General features: G+C 32.1%; 1 protein-coding gene across 6 annotated transcripts in view; it reads right to left on the reverse strand.

The window, feature by feature from the left end:
- Positions 1–18,139, reverse strand: part of LOC124534496 — a 35,953-nt gene extending 17,814 nt beyond the window's left edge. For all 6 annotated transcript variants that reach the window (XM_047110404.1, XM_047110401.1, XM_047110405.1 and 3 more), the window contains exons 1-2: positions 18,013–18,139; positions 11,098–11,190 (exon numbers count right to left, since the gene is read on the reverse strand). In XM_047110404.1, coding sequence (XP_046966360.1) covers positions 11,098–11,190; positions 18,013–18,043 — 124 coding nt within the window. In that variant the 5' untranslated portion in view covers positions 18,044–18,139. The remainder of the gene's footprint in view (positions 1–11,097; positions 11,191–18,012) is intronic.
- Between the last annotated feature and the right edge of the window lie 4,304 nt (positions 18,140–22,443).

The raw sequence follows: 22,443 nt of genomic DNA on the forward strand, positions 1-22,443 counted from the left end.
TTGAATTATATTTTATTATGATATTTGAATTGAAACAATTTTGTAAATATCAATCGAGAATCCTCTTTAATTTTAACATATCTAAACTTGAACCTTTCCAAAATGACAATAAGCGATATTTTATGTGCAGACATCGTCCTATAATCAATGACACAAAAATCGGGTCATATAAAAAATTGTTTACAATAATTAATGTCTTAAAGACAATTTTAGAATATACATGTAGCGTAAAGAAATGAAATAGATTTAAAAAAGTCAAAAATTTTAAATACTTAAAACAATTTACTAATAAACCAAAAATAGTTCTAGTTTAATGTATAAATCATGACCGACTGGAATGGTGGCAGGAATACTCGCAGCAATTCCATATCGAATGGGAATTCCGATCGTCTATGGAAAAAATGAACCCGATGTCACGATTAAGGGTCATATTTTATTTTTTATGTTATCAAATGTTTCTTTATGTTACTGCAGCAGCAGCAGCAACAGCCTGTAAATTCCCACTGCTGGGCTATAGGTCTCCTCTCCCTTTGGGGAGAAGGTTTGGAACATATTCCACCACGCTGTTCCAATGCGGGTTGGTGGAATGCACATGTGGCAGAATTTCAATGAAATTTGTCACATGCAGGTTTCCTCACGATGTTTTCCTTCACCGCTGAGTACGAGATGAATTATAAAGACAAATTAAGCACATAAAACAGCGGTGCTCTCCTGGGCTTGAACCCGTAACTATCGGTTAAGATGTACGCGTTCTAACCACTGGGCCATCTCGACTATTATGTTACTGGGTAATAAGGAATACTACACACGGTCACATCAAACGTACGTTATCTAACTTGGCATGGTTTCACTCAACAGCTGCATGTCATAAATGCGCAAATCTTTCAACAATACTTTACTATACGATACGGTGTAATTGTACAGACAGTAGAAAAATTGGCAAGCAAATACTGTCATACATAACATCCACGAAATTTCTCGGAACTGTTGCCTGTATATAATTTAATTGAAGATCATGTTTTATTTTACAAATTAATATCTTACAAGGTTTCTTATTTTATAGTTTTATAGAATAAAGAAACGCGTACTTAAGACAGATTATACAGTTTTATTCATCAAATAGCTTACGACCTCGTCTTCATTTGCGTTTCAGGGGCTGGTCGTCAAGTGTTAAGCATAAAAACCAGCTTATGTCCGTACTTGGGGTTCAAGCTTGAAATTACCTAATTCTGATTAGCTGTGATGCTAACAAGAGACTTCGACTGTTATTGGTTAACTGGGAATTAGGATGGGCTCTAGTGTGGGACACTACATGCATTAAAACGCTGGCTCTATTAGAAAGTCTCTATTCATCTCTTACTCCACTTATGTTTTTGTCACATTTGCATTTTAAACACTTATAACTTGGAGTAGTCGCAACAGTGGCAGATTTACCAATAAGCTAAGTAGTCTGGAGGCTAGGGCGGCAGATTTAGAGGGGGCGGAAAGTTTAGTCAAATTTGTTATTATCTTTCAGAAATTTAAAAAAAAAACTTATAATTATATGTATACATTGCGTCCGTAACCCTATACGAATTACTCGTCACTACATAGGTGACGGTTTGGAAAAATAATCTAGTAACTGACAGCAGAAATTGAATAGCCTACTAGCCTACTAGCGGCAGATTTGTAAATCTTCACAATCTCCACTGAGTCGCAAAAATCTTAATTAAATGTAGAACACCTCGTTTTATTGCCTCACTGGTGACAAAAGGTCTGTTTTTGCCATTAATTTTTTTTAAATCTTATTTGTATTTGGTTAAGGCTTTAATATTAGTAATTCATATGAAAATAAAGTTTTATTTAATTACGAAAACTGTAATTATATAACAATTTAATTTAATATGTTCGTGTAGTGGCATCACATGTTGGTATATAGGGCGTGTGTGTCTTATATGGTAAGTTTTGTACTTAGTATTATTTAAAATGATACTGTCTACTGTTTAAATATAAAATTAATATTCAAAGTTTTCTCAGCAGCCGGTGCTAAATTGTTAAAGTTGAAATAGTCGTTATGAAGTTTTAGGCCTCTAGATATAATATTTAACTTCATATTTTTCTGCATATTTCGAAGTCGTAATACCTGTATAACTTTAGCTTCTTTCTGGTGGCTTCGTACCTTTCTTATTAAAGATGAAGTATTTTAAATAATAAATAGCAATTGCTCTGCGATGGTACACTATATAGAATGAAAAATACATATGTTTCTTTCAAACTTAATGAGCTCTTTCTCCCAATTTCGCATGAGGTTTTATTCCGACACACACTTGTCTGTTTTGGATAATACACAAGGTGATCCGCTCCTCTGTGGCTTCGCTGTCACAGATAACAATTATTTACTCTTCGTCGTGTTATTGTCTTCTATTTTCGATTTATTTTGTCTATTTTTCTTAATTTAAATTATTTTTTTAATTTCACTAGCAATTCAATTAAGTACGAGTGGCCTTTCTTCACGATATTCTCCTTCGACAAACACTAAGAATTATCAAAATAAATTAACCAATAATATTGTCTCAAAAGGATCGCGAATAGCAAGCGTAAGAAATATATTGGTATTAAAATTCAACTCGCAATTAAATTTATTTTTATTTTATTTATCGGCTCGCTGCGGGAGTTTCATTGCAGATTGTGCGGTGAGAAAGCGACGCGTCTTGTGATTAAAACAAATGTACCCAGCATGTCATCGGTTGCACCTACTGCGAATATTGCCGCGAATCCAAAATAATTAAAACATGTTAATTTAGTAAATTGCAAACCGCGTAAGTGTCCAACATAATTAATCAAATACGTAGTATCAAGACATAGCTTTACTACCATTCACGCATAAAAATATTGATTGATTTGAATTAAACGAGTAAAAACGTATCTACTTGTACACTATAGTAGTTTGAATAACTATCTCTTCAAAATAATATTTTTTCGGAAAACCGAAGAAATTGTGCCGCGCTAAAATGCATAGAGGAATTTCATAAAAACGTAGATTTTCTGAACTTATACTATAGTTTCAAAAAAAAAAATCCTTACTGATTAATTAAAATTTCATCTCAAAACATTGTTTAAATCAATAGAATTATTAAACTAACTTATAGATGTTCATACTTAACACTACCATCGATTCGAAAATTACCTTGTCTTGAAAAAAATGTATTTGAATTTTTTTTCCATTTTTGATTCAAAATCAAAATAAACTTTATTCAAGTGGACTTTCACAAACACTTATGAATCGTCATTTAACAATTAAGTGAAGCGACCACCGGTTCGAAAAGTAGATTCTACCGAGAAGAACCGGCAAGAAACTCAGTAGTTACTCTTTTTCAATATTTAAAAAAATACAGTCATGTTAGTTAATACAATTATTTAAATTAATAAATCCTGCCTGGAAGTCAACGGGTATTAATTCCACGCCTTTTTATTATTTACAAAATCTTGTATCGAATAATAAGTCTTTTTTACCAATGTATTTTTTATAAACGATTTGTTTATATAATATGTATTTAACAAAGAGCGTATATAGTTGCGTGAGATCCAGTAGGAACGTATTCTGAATTCTTATCTAACTTACCAATTCATTAACTGGTCCTTTGAATTTTGAAGGATATGTTGGCGTAATACTTACAAAGCTTTTCGCGGCTTTAAATTTGTATCACGCTATATCACGACGATAATTCAATGTGATATTAAATATGATAGTGATATCGTGATTAATGTGCAAAATATTAGTGTTCGTGTATCAAAATAGATGCCTCGTCACTATTTGTGATTGAATAATGATGTTACGTCGAAATAGATTAATATCGTTCGTGAAAGTATATTTATAAATGATTTCTTTATATCTGTGCCATAATGAAATATAGAAGTATTACACTTTCTTATTAATGGTCAATTGAAACAGTACCACCGATTCGGAAAAGAAAATACTCTGTCCTGAGAAGAACCGGCGAAAGAAACTCAGCGGGTCTTTTTTGTCTCATGTATTATATAAACAATTTAAATTAAATGAAATAGTCAGGAGGCGAATGTTTCATTCTCAAGTTGTTCTATCAATCATAAACTCATTCATTGTATAATAACCTTTTGCACACAAGCTTTCCATAATATTTTTTTTACAGAAGCATTTTGAATGCTTTCTTGGATCCTGTTGTAAAACCGTATACATTGCCCCACAAAGGAGTTACTGAGTCTATGCAGTCGAGTAACAGGAGTTACAAGTTTGTGTTTGTTCCTTGTATCAATGCTATGATCATAAAATCATTAATATTTTCGTACATACATTGCATTACAGAATATATATTTAGAAAAGCAACAGTTAATATCTTAATTTCTTTTGAAATTTATTCCTTAACGATTCTTTAGCTCCTAGGTTATAGACTGCGCGAATAGCCCTCTTCTTCAGCACAAATATAGTATGGATAGCGGCTGTGTTGCCCCAAAGCATAATACCGTATGACATTATACTGTGAAAGTAACTGAAATATACTAAGCGAGCCGTAACGAAGTCGGTAAATAATTTAATTTTTTTTTTTAAACGCAAATGCCGCAGGACTCAGTCTACTCGCTAATTCGCTAATGAGGACCCCATATAAGTGGCGCACAGGATTTCTTGCGAGTTTAAATAAAATAAATAAAATTTTAACAAAAAGAAAAACCGACTTCAAACAAAACAGTATTTTAAAACAAATAAAAATGTACTAAAAAGTAATAAAAATAATTGCATATTTAGCATATTTTTGAGAGTCCTCCTAGGTAAAATGAAATGAAAAATATTAGACTACTTAAAAGTCGATTTACGATTATATAACGTAGTTATAGTTATTGTTATATTTGGAGCCGGTGTCAGCCAACTTTTAAAAACTTTTAAAATACTGTTTTGTTTGAAGTCGGTTTTTCTTTTTGTTAAATTTTTATTTATTTTTTGATTTTAAGTGAAGCTGATGTAGACTAACATTTTTTTTTTAATATGGATAGATTAAGCGTGCCGTTTATATGAATCAGAAACTACTTCAGGGACAATTTCAAAAGAAACTTTCGAATACAGCAAAAATAGACTTTCGAAAATGCGGCTTTAATACGTCATGCGGCATAAACTACAAGGTACCACCCTCGAATGAGCTGTAATCGACCTCAGTAAAAAAACTTTGCAAAAGAGCTATTCGTATGCTATGTCGTACATCATATGACATCACATCATATACACAAAATTTGATTAAAGACAGTAAGAAATTCTGCCCCAAATCGCACCCTAACTGTAAGCCGTTTAGGAGTTCCGTCAATACATAGTATAAAACAAAGTCGCTTTCTCTGTCCCTATATCTTTAAAACTACGCAACGGATTTTGATGCGGTTTTTTTTAATAGATAGTGTAATTCAAGGGGAAGGTTTGGAATAAATGAACAATATAGTAAAGAAACACTGACAATTTTAGAAGTTTGCAATGTGATGTCGTAAATAAACAAATTCTTTAGTATATTTAGTATCAGTATTGCACCCGTGAGAAGTCGGGGCGGGTCGCTAGTTGATTATAATATTCGATTATGACAATTACATGAACATAACCACGTTCCGGAAGCTGATTCAAATATCCAAGTAACCCATAAATAAAAGATTCGACCGAGTATTGCTAACGTGCTCCTCAGAATTGTTCCGTTCCCTCCCGTTCCCTTAATTTGTCATGGATCCTGTACTCATATACATAATGCAAATTTAAGACTTATGTCGTTTTCATACGGATACCATCATCGGAAAAAAATTAAAAAAAAATGGGACCCCACGGGAAGCACTACCTTTCAAACAAAAAAAAAATTATCAAAATCGGTCCACCCAGTAAAAAGTTATGAGGTAACAAACATAAAAAAAAAAAAAAAAAAAAAAAAAGAAAAAAAAAAAAAATACAGACGAATTGATAACCTCCTCCTTTTGGAAGTCGGTTGAAAATAGGTATATTGTTGTAGCCGATATTATATCAGCTATCTGACAGTGAAAGTCCCGTCAAAATACGTAGGTCCAGCAGTTCCATTAGTCAGAATCAGAACTCGAGGTATCATTTCTTCTGTTACCAGTGGAAGTAATAAAACGGGTGTAATTATGTATTTAATTGTAAGTGTATTAGGCACTAATCATAGCTCAAATGTTTAAACTCCAAACGACACATACTATGTATGTAACTTAGAATTAAAGAATAAATAACTATGCTAGCATCTACCTGCTTGATTAATAATGATATTTTGTAAAGTTTACTTGAATAAAATATATTTAAATTAACTCTTAATATATACCTACTTGTCGTATCTAACTTATCAATTCATTCTCTGGTCCTTTGAATTTTGATTTTGACTTCATAGTAGTAAGCGCACGAGTGTACCAAAATTTACCAATTTGTGGTGTCAGTTGTACGTGAGAGTTAACGATTTTTGTTCATTTATATTAATATATTTTTCTTTATCGTTATATAAAAGAAAAATATTGGTTTTTTATAAAGGTTTTTTTTTTTTTAATTTCAAAAGTTTAAGACAGGTATAGCAACGAAATCAAAAATTCGAAACCTAGTTCTTTCATGCCACTTCTATAGGGGTATACACATACGTTATATACTAGGCTGACCATCATACTGAGTCATAAATATATCTTACCCATATTGTTGCCGAAATTAGTACAGGAAATTGTCCGTCAAATTATCGTAGTAGGTATCTGTTCCATTAATAAGAATATTATAGGAATTTTCAATATATTAATATGAAAATATTTTACTTGGGGGTAAGGCTGATTCATGCCATATACATACTTATTATATTTTATTATATACCAAATGTTCCAAAAATATCAATATAATAATAAAATGCAAATCTTTACCTTGAGTATAATATTGTTAGTTCACTTCGACAGTTATTGGAGATGTGCTTTACACAAGCGAGGCAAGACCAAATTTTGCTACATCTTTATATACTATGATGCTACAAATATAATTATATTGACAACCTCCATGGTCGAGTGGTGTGTACACCGGATTCCCGGCTGAGTCGATGTAGATTACCATTAGTTTTCTATGTTGTCTTGGGTCTGGGTGTTTGTGGTACCGTCGTTACTTCTGATTTCCATAACACAAGTGCTTCAGCTACTTACATTGGGATCAGAGTAATGTATGTGATGTTGTCTTATAATTATATTTGTAGCTCCAGAGACATGTTTCCGTGTTATGTACCCTCTGACGTGTCTTATCTTTAATTTGTATTTCATTTATAAATATATTTTAGTATCCTTGCATTTTATTTACAGGTAGCATCTCGATTCGAGTTGTAGTTTGTTTTTCATCAACATGTAGTGTTCATATACATTATATTTTTTATAATCTATCTATACTATATATTGTTACGGGAGTAACTTAGCCTTCAATACGGTGTTATGACATTTGATTCTATGTCATAATTTATATTACATTATTATATTAAGTAAAATTTTCGAAAAAATTATTTTAAATCAACTTCTTATCCATTTTGGTACAAATAAAATTTTTCATAGTGAGCAATTTGGTTTTACAAGAGGTCGATCAACAACTGATACGGGAATTGCGCTTCTTAAGCATATTTACGATGCTTGAGAGAAATCACAGAATGCTATTGGAGTATTCTGTGATTTATCTAAAGCATTTGATTGTGTAGAACACGAGACGCTTCTTTATAAGCTCAAATATTACGGCGTTAAAGTTAGGGCTCTTGATCTCATTGCTTCATACTTAAGTCAAAGAATCCAGCAAGTTTTCATTAATGGAATAAAGTCTACTAGATCTACGCTAAAAATGGGTGTTCCACAAGGTTCAATTTTGGGTCCCTTTCTATTCCTAGTATACATAAATGACCTTCCTTTCTTTGTTAAAGGTATTTGTGATATAGTATTGTTTGCTGACGATACTTCACTGATTTTTAAGGTTGACAGGAAAAAAACTGACTATGACGATGTGAACGGTGCCTTATCACAGATACAAGATTGGTTTAATGTAAATAATTTGGTTTTGAATACTCAAAAAACAAAATGTGTAGTTTTTACCCTACCCAATGTTAGAATGCAAAATTATAATATATCTTTAAGCGGTGGCCCGCTTGATGTAGCCGATACTACGTGTTCTTGGGAATAGAATTGGATTTCAGACTTCAGTGGAGTCCCAATTTGTCGTCCCTAACAGGGAGACTCAGCTCCGCAGCATACGCGGTTAGAAAAGTTAGACAACTAACTGATATTGATACCGCTCGTTTAGTTTATTTTGGTTATTTTCACAGTATTATGTCATATGGCATATTACTTTGGGGTAACGCTGCAGACATTGAATCTGTCTTTATTTTACAAAAGAGTGCAATTCGGTTTATTTATAATCTTGGAGCTGGAGACTCTCTTCGGGATGTTTTTAACAGAGTAGGAATACTCACTGTTGCGTCGCAATATATTTACAACAATATCATGTATATTCACAGTAACATTGATAACTTTGATAAAATCAGTGATAATCATTGTATATGCACTAGAAGTAAGGATAAGCTTATAACGCCAAGTTTCCGACTCCGCAAAGTCAATAAATCTTTCTAGGGGCAAGGTATCCATTTCTATAATAAAATTCCACAGACATTTTTAACTTTGCCGTCTCGTAAATTCAAATAGTTTATAAAAAATACATTGGTGAAAAAGGCGTATTATTCGATACAAGATTTTGTAGATGATAAAAAAGCGTGGAATTCATACCTGTTGACTTCCAGGCAGGATATATTAATTTAATAATTGTATTAACTTAAAAATTAACTAACATTACTGTATTTTTTTAAATGTTGAAAAAGAGTAACTACTGATTTTCTTGCCGGTTCTTCTCAGTAGAATCTACTTTCCAAATCGGTGGTAGCTTCACTTAATTGTTAAATGACGATTCAAAAGTGCTTGTAAAAGCCCACTTGAATAAAGTATACGTTGATTTTGATTTTTGATTTTGTTTTATTGCATATTATGAATATATCAGGGGATATTGAATAATTTGTAAAACTGTAATTAATATTATTTTATATAGCATAGCATTTAATACTGGTATGTAACATTATTTCTAATTTTAAACATGATTGAGCTGTCATTAGAAAACAGATTATTATTGAGCATCATTGTAAAACGATAATATTATTTTGGCCATCCCGAGCTACTGAAATTACAATATATTAGAACTCTGACAAAATTTATTTTATTTCGGAATATCCTTAAAGTGTCTTAATAAATTAAAAAGAGGCGTCGTGTTTCGATGATAGGTGAATCATCTTTGTGAATGCCTTTATAACTCTTTCTCGCACAAAAAACCGAAGTTATTTTATTCCTGTTTGAAGGATAAATTAGTCGAGGAACATAAGTTCATATGTCTCAAAATTAGTGGAGCATTGACGTTGTGTATCGATTCGAACCACTAACAAGTGTACCATTATCTAGTACATTTATAAACAGTCATTATAAACTAAAACTAAAGTCATTTAGACGCCCACAGCTGTAGACGCTACACTTAATAGGATTCAATATGTACTGTTTCAGCATACGATAATTCGTTTTAATACTTAAAGCCTTGCAACGAACTTGCCATCTTCTACGATCGTATTTTGTTTTGCCTTCTCTCATCGACATGTTAGTACAACTATTGTCACAAACTACTGCATTCGAATTAATCTGATTCAATTTATGTTTTTTTCTTTCTTTCTATGCTATTGGTTGGCGGACGAGCATATGGACCACCTGATGGTAAGTCACCACCGCCCGTAGACAATGGCGAAACTTTAACCATTCCTTTTATCGCCAATGCGCCACCAAACTTGGGAACTAAGATGTTATGCCCATTGTGCCTTGTGTATAATATCTGATGAGTGGGTGGAACCTACCCAGACGGGTTTGTACAAAGTCCAAAGACCAATACCACCAAGAAGTTTATGCATATTATAATAATTATTATATATATTGAAAAAAAAAACGCGTCGCTTTAGGCTCGGATTAGATCATAGGACTGATTATATAATAATTGTAATTCACAGTATTGTAAATGTTTTATTTGAAAATAATTTCTTTGCCAAAAAGTGGTCGTGTTCAAATATTGACGATTCCAAAACTCTTTAATGTAAAGTTAAATTGTTTTTATCATGTGTTCGGTGTAGTTGTTAGAAGTATTTTTCTCGATGCCTTTAGTTCTAAGTTGTCAAAGTTTAGATTTATATTTATTTTACTTATCAAACACTATCGCTACATAGTATAAAACAATGTCGCTATCTCTATCCCTATGTCCCTTTGTACGCTTAAATCTTTAAAATTGCGCCACGGATTTTGATGCAGTTTTTTTTATTAGATACCATTACTTCGTGCCGGTAACATAACTTTGTACATAAAACTATATATGTCTATTGATCGCTATATTTTTTCCGAAAACTTCTACAAAACTATCACCATCATCATATCTCTGTCACATATATAAAATAATAATAAATCATGAACCACTATGTCCATTAGTGAAAACCGTATATAAGCCCGTTTATTAGTTTTTGAGATAATCGCGTACAACGGCCAGATGACTTTTATTTGATAGTGCTCATTGGTCATTTTAAATATTTGCCTTTTTTGTATATAGTGTGAACCATAAACTGAACTGGAAACACGAATTTACTATTTACGTAGAGTTTCAAACGAATCAAATATATCGAAATAAAGATTATAAAACAGTATTTAAATATCGATAGTAATAAATAATACAATACTAATAATAATGTAATACTTTTTGTCCCATTTAATATATATTTTAGACTAATAAATATTATTTAACATTATATATCGAAGTTACGGGTAATAATCCTAATATTTCCCATAACCGGGCGAAAGGACAGGTCTAATTGGACATGAAGGGTCCGATTAATCCGTCTGGTAGCTTTGCTGCTAATTGGGAGATATGTTCCTTTTTTTTAAACTTTAAGGTATATTCTCTTTTATGATTCGTCTGTTAATTGTCCTTTAAAGTTGAAGCTGTATTAGTTTCTTGGCAAAATATTAATATCGATAAATTCTTCTTACCGATTTCTCGTCTTGCTCTCTCTTTCCTGATTCCGTATTTCGATCCTTTTCTTGCGCGTAGAATTTCTTTCCTTTTAACCCATCCTTCGCCATCTGCAATGAGAATTAATGATTTAAAAAAATCCTCGTATGTTAAACGTTACCCGTCATATGTTACCAGGCATTTAATTTAAGAGTTTCTTAAGAATTGGCCAATAAGCCAAAGATCAAACTTTTACCTAAAATAAGTAGGTTTTCTGTTAAATATCAATAAGCTATTTAATTTATTTAATAGTTTTTAAATAATTTGAATTTGAGGTATTTAAAATGGAAGACATATATTTAAAAAAATCTGAATTAAATACAATTTGACGTAATTTGTAGACAGGGCTTGTTTTTTTCTAATTTTAAAATTAATTGTTTCCCGCAACTTCGCTTCCTTTTTAAGACTTGATCGTTAGGAAATTCGCACAAAAAGCCCTTTCTTGAAAATCAATCTTACTTTATATAAAATTTTCCTTTTTTATCTTTCGTGTTTATAATATTAGCAAATCCTATAGCAAAAGCGAATTGATATTTTATTTTATGTATACCACTCATGTTGTTAGGAATATTTAAGAGAAAAAAAATACGTTTATCTATAAGAACTTTCTTACCGCCATCTTACTCTCCGTTACTTAATGGAATCTCCCTTAGGTCCTATCGCTAAAGGTCATTATCATTAATTAATTCCTCAGATAAGGTGAAAAATTGCAATTATTAATAAACAAAAATGAACCTAATAATGAAGTTAAACGGACTTCGACTGAGGTCATTATCGTATCGCAATTCGTCAGATGAGGCGCTAATTTGAGCAGGTTATGCCGTTGTTTACAGTAACTGTATTCTTTTTTTATTATACTTTCAAGCATCGATGGATGTCTTACATCATAAAGTTGTTGGATTGCTTTCATTTTAAGACTTTCAATAGCAATTACTTGCACTGGAAATTAGCGCTGTAAGAAATGTTAACTTCACTATTTGCCACCAACCTTAAGAGTTGCGCACAATTTCTCTATAGTGACCCTTCAAACCGGACTTAATAATTTTAAGTTTTGCTACTTGGTGGTAAACTTTATGACTGCTGGGTGGTACCACCAAGTAAACTTTCTTTCCCAAATTGCTACTTTATTTTCCAACTGTCCCTTATAAAGGCGAAGAGACATTATTATTTCAAAATACAAACGATAAAATTAGTTAATTTACATTCTAATTTAATCAAAACAAATGTATTTTGTTCAAGTAAACTTTACAATAAATTGTTTTAACTCTACCGTCGTTTTGGAAAGTAGCCACTATTGCAGTTTTATTGTGTATAGAAAATATATTATTGTCAGAGTCGTGAAATCGTCCAATGGCGTATCAGATGCAGTTTGTTAAGATCGCGTGTCCGAACTTACTAAAGTTGAACTTACATAAACATAACTCGACTTGTTTCTTCTACTTCCATACTTAAATATAACTATTCAGCTCTAATCATTATTAAATCTTTAACGGTATTATATAATTTAGTTTACGGCTTTTATTATTATAAATAAAAAAATAAAAAACAAATCAAAGTTGATTTGGTGTACGCTATAATATTTTTTCGTTCAGCATAATCAACAGTTGAATTACAAAGCGAAGCGAATGCGATACTGTATATATATATACTGAAAAATATATTTACAAGACGTAATAATCTATAGTAGTTCTAACACGAACGATGACCCTTTCAATTGAAAACATGATTGTTTCTTATCTATAACGATCAATAGTAATAACATATCATGTATAAAAATCTTTTCGTTTTATACTTATTTCATGTATCTTGTATAGATTTTATTAATAGTTTTTATTTCAACAGTTTATATTTGTAAGTTATGTAAGTCATCATCATCCTCCTGCCCTAATGGCAATTTTATTTGGGGTCGCCACAGCATGTCTTCTCCTTCTCATCTCACAAGAAAAATTTTTTTCTAACCATATCTTCTTTCACATAATACATCTATCGTTCCTTTGTTTATCCTCTACCTCTATATACATCCACTTATGTACATGTTCAAAAACTTCCTTACAAATTGGTCCTCATTCCTCCGCATAATATGTCCGTACCACATTTTGTAAGGTTCATAAATATGTAAGTGAAATTTTAACAGCAAATTATCTCACAAAATTCAACAGACGTCGTAACTTAGTATATTAACTAGTGTCCCTTGATAAGGAACGTATAAACGTTTATTATAATGCGTCTAGACGTGTTGCGCTGAATGCATGACTGATTTCAATTACAATTTACAAATAGACTATTGTTACAATATTGCTTCGATTCGAAACTCCTATGGTCCGATCAGTTCAAATTTGTTTTTAAATAGTGGGTTATATTGTAATAATATTTTTATATTACGACACATATTATTATATGATTATGACGACCTCCGTGGTCGAGTAGTGTGTACACCGGTTTTCATGGGTACGTCACTTCGAGGTCCCGGGTTCCATTCCCGGTCGAGTCGATGTAGAAAATTCATAAGTTTTCTATGTTGTCTTGGTTCTAGGTGTTTGTGGTACTATCGTTACTTCTGATTTTCCATAACAAAGTGCTACTTACATTGGGATCAGAGCAATGTATGTGATGTTGTCCAATATTTATTTATATATTTATATCTGTACATAGTCTAAAACTATCCAATGGATTTTCGTCAATAATGATTTGAGATGAAGGATAATGATAATATATGCATCTATAGCCTCGTTGGCCTAATAGCTGTATATAAAGCCACAAATCCCGTCAATCAAAAAAATCAATCAGGCATAATATTTTGTAGTCGTTTGAAAGACCAACGGTAACAATAATTGGTACAATTCTTATTTATCAAATATCTTCGAAACTGCTCAAGCGTTTGACCCCAAAATCCAATCAGATCTAAGTCTCGATTAAATCTGCCAAACGCCGGATCGCGGATCTCATTCGGTTGATTCGGTCTTGAGATATCTCGTCAAAAAATAATTACACACATCCATACACACGAGCTGAGATGGCCCAGTGGTTAGAACGCGTGCATCTAAACCGATGATCGCTGTTGAAACCCAGGCAAGCACCACCATATGTGTGCTTAATTTGTATTTATAACTCATCTCGTGCTCGGCGGTGAAGGAAAACATCTTGAGGAAACCTGCATGTTTCTAACTTCATCGAAATTCTGACACATGTGCATTCCACCAACCCGCATTGTGGAATATGTTCCAAACCCTCTCCTTAATGGAACAGGAGGCCTTATCTCAGCAGTGGGAAATGTACAAGGTGTTACTTTACTTTACTTTACTTTATACACACACACTGTCTGACGTTAAGCTGTAAATATTAAGAAGGCTTCGTGGAACCTAAAACGTGGATAGAAAGAGCAAGCAAGAATTATTTCAATCTATTCATGATTATTTTTAATCGTTCAGATACAATGTAATCCCTTGTAATTACTTTTAATGAACGATTCCACCATTTTACGCGAGGCGCTATAATGTTATGTAGAATTAAGATAGCGCTGATACGACCGCAACGCTCGCGTAAATATTATAAGGGAATATGTTTTTAAACATAAATTTCATAAAATATATATTGTAGATTATTATATAATAATTGTAGATAAGTAAGTGCGTCACTACGCAATTCGCTTTGTCAATAATATGTGCCCGCATACACAGAGGGTTGCTAGTACAAAACAAAGTACTTACAATTTCATTTCAAATAAAATCGTTACAAAATCATGCCATATAAATTTAGATAACACAAATTTACATGCATATATAGCCTTATATTAATATTGGGTAAATCTACACGATAATAAATAGGACTGTAAAAAAATTAATTCGTTAAATAAACATTAAGTTGTGTCTCTAATAACGGTGGTTCCATTTCAAACTGAAACACAGCAGTACAAATTATTGACGATATTGTTTTGTAAAATCAAGGCAATTATCATAATTTTTGTACAAAAAATATTAATAAAATTCCCACAAATTAATCCAATGCATTAGTCCGCTCTGAGATTCCATGACACTGAGTTATTAAGACATCTCCATCTTCTTCGGATTTTATCTACATTTTCCTTCAAAATAATTACAAAACTTTCCTTGAACTTCAAATTTTATAAGTTAACAAATTAAAGGTATTTAATTCGATTGATTATAATTTTCTGAGGCTTTAATTAACATAATAATGAAATTATGTTATACGTGCTATTAATTAGGTAGACTTCTACTAGGTGGTAGGGCTCTGTGCGAACCCCGATGAGTAGATACTACCAAGCTTAGTAGTGCATTATCGATGTCAGGTATGGTTAAAAATACATATTAAATCTACGCATTAGGACAAGACAACAACAACAAAAGCCTATGAATTTCCCACTGCTGGTCTAATATCTCCTCTCCCTTTTAGGAGAAGGTTCGGAAAGTATTCCACCACGCCGTTCCAATGTGGCTTCGCGGAATACATATGTGGCAGAATTTCTATGAAATTAGACACATGCACGAGATGAGTTATAAACACAAATTAAGCACATGAACCGTGGCATAAAAACGATTCGTTATTTAATAGTGATACCGAGCTGGACAAAATAATTTAATCGTGCCAATCGCGGCAAGCTGGCTCTTGAGAGGTCCAACGACACTATTCAAATCAGCAAGGTCGGATTTTCAATTTCGAGCAAGTCTTGAAGTGCTCGTTGGTGCGGCTCGTTTGTGAACATTTTGCATAACGTATAACGTTTGTGTTAAACACTGTGAACGCAATGACAAGGAAATGACACTTAATAATAGAATAGAGTTATCGAGCTAATATAAGTTGGTAACTCAACAAAATATACTTAAGAATTCAAGCTAAAAAGAATAAAATCTCCAGTAATAATCTTCCAAGCAGCTGGTAAGTATGTAACAACTTCTTACAGCTTATGTTATACCCAGCTTTTATAAGTTAGAAACTTAATAGAAAATCTGACCGAGTTAAGTTTTGAAATTAAACTAGATAATCAGATTATAATTAGAAATGTGAAAGTCAATTTATTTGTTTAACGTCTTAACTTAATTGTAATCAAGCAGTAAATTTTACACCCACTTGGTCACGTTCAGGATCACATTGGTGATTACCACTTATGCTCCCACGCGAGGTAAGTCGGGGGATAATATAGTAAGACTATAGAAGTGATATATTCGAAAAAAAAAAAAATTATATAATACATATATTACCTAAAATTTTACAGTGAGCGAAGCCGGGTTTTCGTCTAGTTATAAGTTATCTCAAATTGATGAATGAAGATGATGCCAAGCGTTTAATAGCTCTTAATATAAAAATATTAAGAGCTATTAAACGCTATACATAAACTAACGTCCACTTAATAGTATGGAAGGAAAACCATATAAAATAGTAAAGAAGTAAAATAGCCTGTAAATTTCTAACTGCTGGGCTAAGGCCTCCATCCCCATTAAGGAGACGGCTTGGAACATATTGCACCAAGCTATTCCGATGCGGGTTGTTTGATTGCACATGTGGCAGAATTTCGATGTAATTAGACACATGCAGGTTTCCTCACGATGTTTTCCTTCACTGCCGAGCACGAGATGAATTATAAAAGCAAATTGAGCACATATGTATATATAGTGGTGCTTGCCTGGGTTTGAACCCGAAATCATCGGTTAAACTGATTTAAACGGCTCACTATAATATTTACTACATTTTTTAAAGTATTCTTGCAACATATCAGACTGCTTTGCAATGTAACTGAGTTCGAATAAATACATTTAAAAAAAAAAAGTTGGCAAAAGAAAAACTCGCTCGTTGATGCATTGTTAGTGGAGTTTATAGAACGAATACTATTGTTGAAACATTTTTTATGGTAAAATCAACAATAGGGTTATCTTCGCATTTAAATCTGTGCCAAGTAGAATATCATTACAGAATCTGAAACTTCAGAGATTATTTTAATCCGACCATTCCTTAAAACAAAGGCTTTTAGTAATAAAATTTTGTTGCATTTATTTTGGAATTGCATTTCGTCTCCGTGAACAAGATATTTATAATAAAAAAAACTATTTTTAAATTAACTAGCTGTCGACCACTCACTCAAATTCTGAAGTTAGGTTAAATTAAGTTTTTTTGATATAAAAGTAGTGTATTTCCTATACATAGGCTACTTTATTCATATAGAACGTCAATTGATGGTATGGGTTTGGAAATCCGTCTGGGTAGGTACAACTAACTCATCAAACATGCTACCGCCAAACAACAGTACTTAGTATTGTTGTGTTCCGGTTTGAAGGGTGAGTGAGCCAGTGTAACTACAGGCACAAGGGACATAAGTTATTCATAATCATGTCTTAGTTCCCATGGTTCGTGGCACATGTAAGTAATGGTTAAGGTTTCTTATTGTCTATGGGCAGTGGTGACCACTTACCATCAGGCGGCCCATATGTTTGTCCGCTAAGCTGTAGTATAAAAAAGAATCGAGGTTCGAGATTTTTTCATAGCAAATTGAATCAAATTCAGTACAATGGTGTCTGTGAAAGAATTACAAACAGGCAGACATAATTACTCTCAAAATACAATAACAATAAATAAATTTCATATTCATAATAAAAACAGTATTAATAAATAAAAAAAAATCATATTGTACAAAATTCTAACGATTAATTAATTAAATTGTATGTAAATGTCTTGCAAACATATGATGAAAAGAGTATCCACTTAATTTCTTACCGTCTCATATCATTAGCTACCAATTTAAATTGGTATCATTATATTAAATTTTGACTTGCAAAATGATGATTCAATCCTTCTTTAAATGAAATCCATCTTGAATAAATTATTTAAATCAATATATTATTTGTATAACAAATAATTAATGGTAAGCATTATAGAGTACTTACGGGGTTCTGCAGGATGAATAGGTTCAATCATATTTATTACTTCTATTTATGAACATTGAATATTCCTTAACAACACAACAAAGCACTCGCAAAATAATAACTTAATAACTACCAAAATCATTGAATAAGCTTGCGAGACCTGCACAATACTAATCTTTGTTGAGTACAGTGTCAACAACACGTACTATAAAACGAGCAGATCATTTGACGTTGTTCTATTCCCTCTATTTATGGACTTTGGCAATATCAGCGGTTGCGAACGGACGTGTTTGCTTCTACAATGCTCTGCCAACCGTATCATCAAAGGGAACTGTCGTTTTGTTTGTGTTTCGTGTATTGCGTCATTTATCCGCACAAAGTGTTGCTTGGTGCTAGAATCCATTATCTTATTAACGAACGGTACTAACACAAACATACACTAGTACTAATTATAATACTACTAGCTACTCGCCCTGGCCTCGCACGGCGCAATGCTGAAACTAAGTATCCTACAGATTTTTTTCATTTACGACATCCCATTAGAAACTTCTAAAATTCTCAGTGTTTCTTTGCTATACTGTCTATGTATTACATACAAAAACCTTCCTCTCGCATCACTCTATCTATTAAAAAACTCAGGATCAATATCCGGTGCGTAATTTGAAAGATCTAAGCATACATAGGTACAGAATGCGGTAAGCGACTTTGTTTTATACTATGTAAAGAAGTACGTCATTGTCAGGTAATTGGAAATGCAATATGTACTTTTATAAATAATTTTGATTTTCCTGAAATAGCCCAGTGATTAGAGCAGGTAAATCTTAACAGGCTATAGTGAGTTGGAATCCGAGCCAGCAATTTTATAATTACTTTGAAATTAAATTAAAATTAATTACTTTGTAATTGAAATAAACTTTTAGGGGATGGAAATCTATCTCACGTGTATCCTACTTGCATTATAGAAATCTTCATCACAAAATGAGAAGTGGAGTTCAACCAATATTAGGTCGTTACTAAAATATCAATTTTATATTAATCAATTTTAGGATAAAATTCACAAACATTCCTGTGTAACTAACACAATGACGAAAAAAAATTGCCAATCCAATTAGTCGATTTAGGAATTATTGTTTGATTAGTGGTTATTGCAAAAAATATGTTTTGTTTTGTTAGTTTTTAAATTATTAAGCTACAAATTTGAACTACATAAAAAACAAATCATATACCAAAAATATTGCCAATTCAATTTAATGTCACTTTAATATATTGTTGGTAAAATACATACTATGATACTGTATTGCCATATCTATGATAAAGTTTTTTTTAAACAATAAATTTAAAGTAAAAAGTTCGAATACGTTAGACACATAACCCAGGAAATAAGATCAAGCATAACATATCTGTGATCATAATTATATTATGAACACTGAATTCGCTGTTTCAAATGTACTAAAGCTTTGAACTTATGGTTACAAGTTTCAACGGAATTCTGACTTGAATGCTAATTTGCTTGGAAACTGACTCCTGACGTATTTGATCAAGGATATTCTAGCTTAGTGTAAAGTTGGGGGAGATGACTCAGAGGAATTCGTACGTAGCTTAAATTTGGGTATTATCTTCTGAAATAATCTCGATTACTTTATTGCACGTGTTTTATATGCAAGATTATTAATCTTTTTTTATGTGATAAGTGTCAAACGATGCTCACCTGATGGAAAGTGACTTCTATCGTTTATGAACATCTGCAAAATCAGGGGGCTTGCAGGTGGAAAAACCGAAGCGAAAGCTGGTTCAACAAAATGGTTGTACAAGGCTGATAATGTCGTGGAAATCGCACTGTTGTGGATTTTCGGACATCAAGGATATTCAATCTATTTTTTTTTTGTTTTAAAGGGCTGCCAATGGGGTGCTTGATGGTATTGGGTCATCGTAGACTACTCAACTTATACTTTGTATACAAAGCGTACACAACTGTTCAGGAACTATAGTTGATATAAAAGTGCTGAATAAGCTTCACGAAATGTAACCGCAGTCATCCGATTTCTTTATTGTAAAGAATATTTTTATTTTCCAAAATATATTTCATTTATAATATGAAATTATTTTCGTTTAAATTAAGTAATATTTTATTTATTTGTTTCATTATTTGATTTAACATTACTTGCAAAAGCATTTTTTTGGGTGGAAGTTTAGTAAGTGTTGTTGTGGTCTTAATTGAAACTCGCTTACTCAAAAGATTCCATGATCCATTTTATTTCATTATTTTTCCGGCTCCGCAGAGATAGAATAGTCTATATAAAACTTTTATTTTGTACGACAAATAAGAAGATGAAAAAAATATTTTTATTTCGGTCTACTGTGTCTACTCTGTAACAAGAAACTCGAATCTCTGTGCAGAGCACGAGAATTATTCTCAGAATGTGATATTGACTAATTAATTAAAGAAATTATATGATACACATACCTAAAAAGCGTACTAGCGTAATTCGCTTGAAAAAATTAAGCATAATCAAATAATCAAATATTCTATAAGTAAAATTACTTATAGAAAATAACGAGAAGAAAATACTTTATTGCCTATCGGACGTGACGTAATAAAGGTAACAGCTTGAAATCACTGTATTATTTTTCTTGATAGGACTTAATACGTTAATTAATCACAAATTAATTCGCCGTATTAGAGGTATTTTATATGAAGTAAAACGAAACTCATCGCAGAACACAAGCGTGAAATATGGGAAAGTAATTTGCAACAACAAACAATATAGATATATGTACGTACATATAAATATAAAAAAAATTATAGATGCAAAATTATTATTTACAGAAACGCCGTACATTTCAGTAATGTTTTAATCTTAATAGTAAAACCTTACTTTAAGTCACCATTTAAATATGGAACACCCGAGTTTCAACCCAAGCAAACACCATAGAGTTTTCATGTGGTTTTTGTTTATCATGTCTTCCTAACATGTACACTTAATATATTGCAAACAGTAGTAACTGAATATTTAAACAAAGCATTAATTATTTCTTGCGTGTAACCATAACGTATAAATATAGGTTTTATATCATAAATACGTTTCCTGTTGGCACAACGACAATCTATTATACTTTGTAGATTATAAATTCGATAAAAACATGGCCATTTAAATATAAACTTTGTTTATGGTCAACTGTAAAAATATTTACAGCGCGTATCTGATACTGGCTGAATTAATTAATTTATGCATGACATTTTTAACAGTTTTCGCTATCTGACATGCAAATAAGTTAAATTAAATGCCATGAAATGGTAACCGAACTAAACTATTGTTTACAACTGTTTACAACAATCGTTTTTAACGAAAAGTTTCAGTATTTTCTGTTGATGTCCATATATATTTTATTATATGCCTGATCGATCCACATAAACAATAGTGGATATACGGAGGCAAAAAAAAAATACATTTTATATCTAGTTGACATTGACCGCAGATCGTTTTCTTGGTGGTAGGGCTTTGTGCAAGCCCGTCTGGGTAGGTACCACCCACTCATCAGTTATTCTACCGGCAAATAACAGTACTCAGTATTGTTGTGTTCCGGTTTGAAGGGTGAGTGAGCCAGTGTAACTACAGGCACAAGGGACATAATATCTTAGTTCCCTAGGTCGGTGGCACATTGACGATGTAAGGAATAGTTAATATATCTTAAAGCGTCATTATCTATGGGTGATGGTGACCACTTACCATCAGGTGGCCGATATGCTCGTCCCCCAACCTATACCATAAAAAAAAAGATGAACCCGCGAACAAAACCTAGTTCCTTTCCCACATATAACGGACAAGTATTTAAAAGAACCACCGTTCTATTACTCTTAAATGAAAATTCTTTATTTCAATTTAACATTTAATTTTCTAAACGTACAAACGGCAGTACGGCAGTTCCACCGTTTGATAAATTCTTGTAATGCTTTCGTTTGAAGATGTTAGTTTGTTCTTTGTTTCACGTTGTATAAACGTGAGACTGTTCTGTATTACATGAATACGGAGGAGTTTCTACTAACGGGAAGTTTTCTTTGTAGTATTATGGTTATAGCAATCGTTTACACAACGCTGTGTGAAAACAACAGCTGCTATCTTGAATTTGTTGACAAATCGAAGCATTTTTTTTCCAAATCAATTTAATTGTATATTAGGACTAGCTGTGCCCGCGATCTTGTACGCATTTGAATTTAACAGAAAAAAAAAATGTTATTATAACCAGTGAAAGTCCCGTCAAAATCAGTCCAGCCGTTCCAGAAATTAGCCCGAACAAAAAGACAAAAATTGTAAAAATGGTTATTTATGCATAGAGTAAAAAATTATTACAAAAAGACATCCAATTTTATTATATGTATAGATTATTAATTGGATATATTGAAGTGATAACTTGTTATATAAGGATAAGTTGCTATGTTACGTAACGCGTTAC

The sequence above is a fragment of the Vanessa cardui genome, chromosome 12, assembly GCF_905220365.1.
Source record: "Vanessa cardui chromosome 12, ilVanCard2.1, whole genome shotgun sequence".
Taxonomy (NCBI): Eukaryota; Metazoa; Arthropoda; class Insecta; order Lepidoptera; family Nymphalidae; genus Vanessa; species Vanessa cardui.